General features: G+C 35.1%; 1 protein-coding gene across 8 annotated transcripts in view; it reads right to left on the bottom strand.

Annotated features, from left to right (window-relative positions):
• Positions 1–4,445, bottom strand: part of LOC107687393 (voltage-gated potassium channel subunit beta-2-like) — a 70,192-nt gene that overhangs the window by 14,437 nt on the left and 51,310 nt on the right. For all 8 annotated transcript variants that reach the window (XM_016484700.1, XM_016484696.1, XM_016484695.1 and 5 more), the window contains 2 exons: positions 3,114–3,158; positions 319–363 (listed from right to left, as the gene is read on the bottom strand). In XM_016484700.1, coding sequence (XP_016340186.1) covers positions 319–363; positions 3,114–3,158 — 90 coding nt within the window. The remainder of the gene's footprint in view (positions 1–318; positions 364–3,113; positions 3,159–4,445) is intronic.

Here is a 4,445-nt window from a genome sequence, read left to right as displayed (position 1 = left end):
CACACACACACACACACACATGTTGTGTTTCCATGTTTTATGGGGACATTCCATAGGCGTAATGGTTTTTATACTGTACAAACTGTATGTGCTATTGCCCTACACCAACCCTACCCCTAAACCTACCCCTCACAGGAAACTTTGTGCATTTTTACTTTCTCAAAAAAACTCATTCTGTATGATTTATAAGCTTGTTTCCTCATGGGGACCTCAAAAATTTACCCACAAGGTCAAAATTTACTAGTATTACTATCCTTGTGGTCCCCATAACGTGATAAATACCAGGTACACACACACACACATAGGCACAGCACTTACTTTCCACCCCAGTATATCTTGGTGGTGATGACCAAACTGGAACGTCTATGAAAGACAGGAGACAAAGTGGTTGAAAGCGAAACAAAGGCAAGGATGGGCCAGACATCATGATGATGATTGATGGGTAAACAACTGTGTAAATTTAGGCTTCAGGAAATGACACTGTAGTTACACTGTATTCCAGGTAATGAAAAGTCCAGGAACCACTGTATTTGAACATAATAACCAGGGTTTTTAATTTTTTTTAACTAAATTAATTCTAAAATATGCATATTATATTATATTATATTATTATATTGAAAATTCAGCTTTGCCATCACAAGAATAAAATTAGGATTTTAAAATATACTAAAATAGAATATATACAGGGTTTCCGCGGGTCCTTAAAAAGTCTTAAAGGGGTCATATGATGTTGCTAAAAAGAACATTATTTTGTGTATTTGGTGTAATGAAATGTGTTTATGCGGTTTAAGGTTCAAAAAACACATTATTTTCCACATACTGTACATTATTGTTTCTCCTCTATGCCCCGCCTTTCTGAAATGCATCGATTTTTACAAAGCTCGTCGGTCTGAAAAGCAAGGTGTGCTGTGATTGGCCAGCTATCCAGTGCGTTATGATTGGCCAGATACCTCAAGCATGTGACGGAAATGTTACACCCCCTACCATATTGTGATGATGCCCTGTCAGGCCGGAGCGATGATTCAAAAACATGAAAACCCATTATAAACGAGGCATTCATTGCATCCAGTGGGGACATAATTATGATTATAATGACAAACAATCCTCCATAAAATGTGCTGCACACATCTGAATATTTGGGTTGAAGTGTTCTGGAACAGTGTTGTAAATAAAACATAACCACTGATTTCTTCACTGATTAATTCACTGATTTCGTGTCCATTTTTGGAAAGCCAAACAAAGTAGTTTCGCGACATGGCGGCGGCAACAGCAATACTACAGCGAGAATAAAAGTTACGCCTTCTTTCTTTGCGTGAACATTTGGGCAGAGTTATGCAAATCTTCCCACATCGTGACGTAGAAATGTGGGGGCGTGTTAGAACGAGCGGTTTTAGGTAGGTGTGGCTGACTCTTAACTTTTATAAAGAATATCTCTTTGGATTTGAGACTTTAGTCTTTGCAACTTTACAGATCTTCTTTATGCACCAAGAGCTTGTAACACTTCAAAGAGAAAGGAAAAATTGAAATCGCATCATATGACCCCTTTAAATTTAGTTGTATCAAATTTAAGGCCATAAAAAGTTTTAAATGGTACCTTAAAAGTCATTAATTTAATTATGATTTCCAGAGGTCTTAAATTTGGGGGATGGAAAGACGAGAATTGTGATATGGCTTAACGTGACGATTAAATTTCAAAAAGTTATGATTTTATTGAATAAACATGACACTGCACGTTTCAAAGTCAGGTGCTGCGCTGCTCTATGTACTGCCGTTACCGGGGAAACCGCTATATTTCGGCAGTTCCGAAAGCGCCACTTGCTGACTGAAAATGAATTTGCATTTTCAATAAGGCCTTCTGCTGTTTTGCTCGATGTGAAAATTAACCCATGTTTTAAATGTGAATGTGAACTGGTGGATCGACAAGAAGATAATGCATTATAAAAATGTAAACAATTACGACAGTAAAATATATTTATGTTATTTAATTAATATAATAACTGATTGATAATAATAGTTTAAATAAACATAATAATTGATACTTTTGACTCATCCATTTTCTTAAAAATGGTTTAAAGGCTGAAATGTGAAGTTTATTGTTTTATAAAACTTTTTTTTGTGAAAACCTGTATCTGAACTGTAATTCATGCTTCTTATAGTCATTTTACAGTTTAATATGTTACCATTGACATTGCCCTACCCTGCTCATATGTGACCATGGACCACAAAACCAGTCATAAGGGTCAATTTCTCGAAATTTAGATTTATACATCATCTGAAAGCTGAATAAATAAGCTTTCCATTGATGTATGGTTTGTTAGGATAGGACAATATTTGGCCGAGATACAGCTATTTGAATATCTGGAATCTGAGGGTGCAAAAAAATTAAAATACTGAGAAAATCGCTTTTAAAGTTGTCCAAACGAAGTTCTTAGCAATGCATATTGCTGATCAAAAACTAAGTGAAGTGAAGTGAAGTGACATGTGGCCAAGTATGGTTATACAAATATACCCCAGCGACTTTTATTTGTGCAGGTCTTAAAAAAGGTCTTAAAAAGTCTTAAATTTGAGCTTAAAGATCTTGCAGATACCCTGTATGTATGTATATATATATATTCAAAAAATATTCATTAAAATAATAAAAATGTCTTATAATGTTAACCCTAAAATAACATCCTTATTTTATTCTAGAATTTTAAATATCTTTTATGTTAAAAAAAGTGGCTTTTGAAGAAAATTCATGCTAAAAATATTCACCTCTCGCAAGAGAAGATTTTTTGAATACTGCAGTCATGCCATGTTTCTAAAAAGGGCAAAAACTTGGGTCCAAAATTAGACATCTTTCCCTGGGGGGAAGTGGTTTTCGCCTCAGTGCTTGCATACAGTGAATAGTAGGGTGAATAAAAGCTAATGTCCCCTTAAGTGCAAATTCCACATTAGTCATTCACAAACTAACAGGAGCTGCATGGTACAAGCAAGCGCCTTTCCAAAGACGAAGCCAGCAGTTATTCTGACAGTCTGAGGAGGAGAAAACAGCACGCAAAAATAGCAAATCACATTAAATAAGAGTCTGAGAATGTTCTGAACCCTGAAAAACAGCAAATCAATATGTTTACCTCCATCCTTTCTTCTTGATGATACTGCCGAGAACCATTTCAGCCCTGCAAGAAAGTGAGAAGCAATTATCATGCTATTATTTTAGCCTAAACCTTCTCCACTTACATCACAGTCGGTGAGCAAAAGCATCTTCTACACTGGGGGATTCCCTGTTCTCAGCTTCTGGAGAATTAAGCTAATGAAGCATTCACTTTACAGCAATATGAAAGGAACTCCCAGTGTAAACACATGCAAAATGCTTCAGGTTTTTTTTTTAACTCCTGTGAGAAGATTTTTAAAAAGGGGAGAGAGTGGAAGGGAGGGAGAGCGTCTAATGACAGATGTTAAATTTTTGCCCTCAGGACCAATGTGTTCTTCATGAATGGTTCTCCCATCAGGCCTCGTCATCCCTTTGCGAGAATGTGAGTCCTTGTGACAGCTTGTAACAAACGAAGCGCTATTGTAATGTGGGCTCAAGAGGGCAGCAGATGTCCTTAGACAAACTCACAAACTAGTCTTAGTACTAGTCTTCATCTTCTATTTAACTAGCAGTCTAGATTAGTAAATCTACTGTTTGTGAAGACGGCGAGTATCTGTGTATGAGTAATAAAGATTGGGTTGTTCGTCTGTGCTGAAGTATTTACATACTGTCTTCATCATTCTGCACGAGCCTCATTGCCAGCTTGACATGGCATGAAACAAGAATGAAAAATGCGACAAACGCCCCGCACACACACACAGACGACATATATAAGGTTATGTCCTTTAACACTCATAAGGTCTGCCTCATTAAAGTGCCGTTTTGTACCGTTGAGTGGATTTGCACTGAGTCAGGCTATTTCCGCTCAACTTTATCAGCAATTCCCTGACGTTACAGTTCCATGGCACTGCAGAAAATAAAGATGCCACTGCTAAATTTACTGCAAGCTAGCAGGTTTTGGCTATTCACCTTTCCATCTTTTTTTCTCTTCTTGCACAAGTGAATTCTGCTGACAAAACACAAACTTCTTTCACTAAGTCGTTCTAAACATAGATATCTAAAGTGTACAGTAAACAGCAGTTGTAATGTTATAAGTATGGATATTAGTGTAATGCATTCAGCAACTTATAATACATAAATATAAATATAATACATTTTTAATGTAAATAAATATAAAAATGTATTATAATAAAAAATAAATAAAAATAACAATATTTTTTTATTAATTATACATGATCAAATGTATTATTACTAAGTATTTACTTTTATTAATTTATATAATATTTATTTTACTATATATTATAGTAAAAATTATATAAAATTCATAAAATTCTAAACATTGCAATTTTATATAAAATTTATATTTACTATA

Source organism: Sinocyclocheilus anshuiensis, unplaced genomic scaffold, assembly GCF_001515605.1.
Source record: "Sinocyclocheilus anshuiensis isolate Anshui unplaced genomic scaffold, SAMN03320099.WGS_v1.1 scaffold1114, whole genome shotgun sequence".
In the NCBI taxonomy this organism is placed as follows: domain Eukaryota; kingdom Metazoa; phylum Chordata; class Actinopteri; order Cypriniformes; family Cyprinidae; genus Sinocyclocheilus; species Sinocyclocheilus anshuiensis.
The sequence above is the reverse complement of the archived record's forward strand: the minus strand, read 5'-3'. Positions and strand labels throughout refer to the sequence as shown.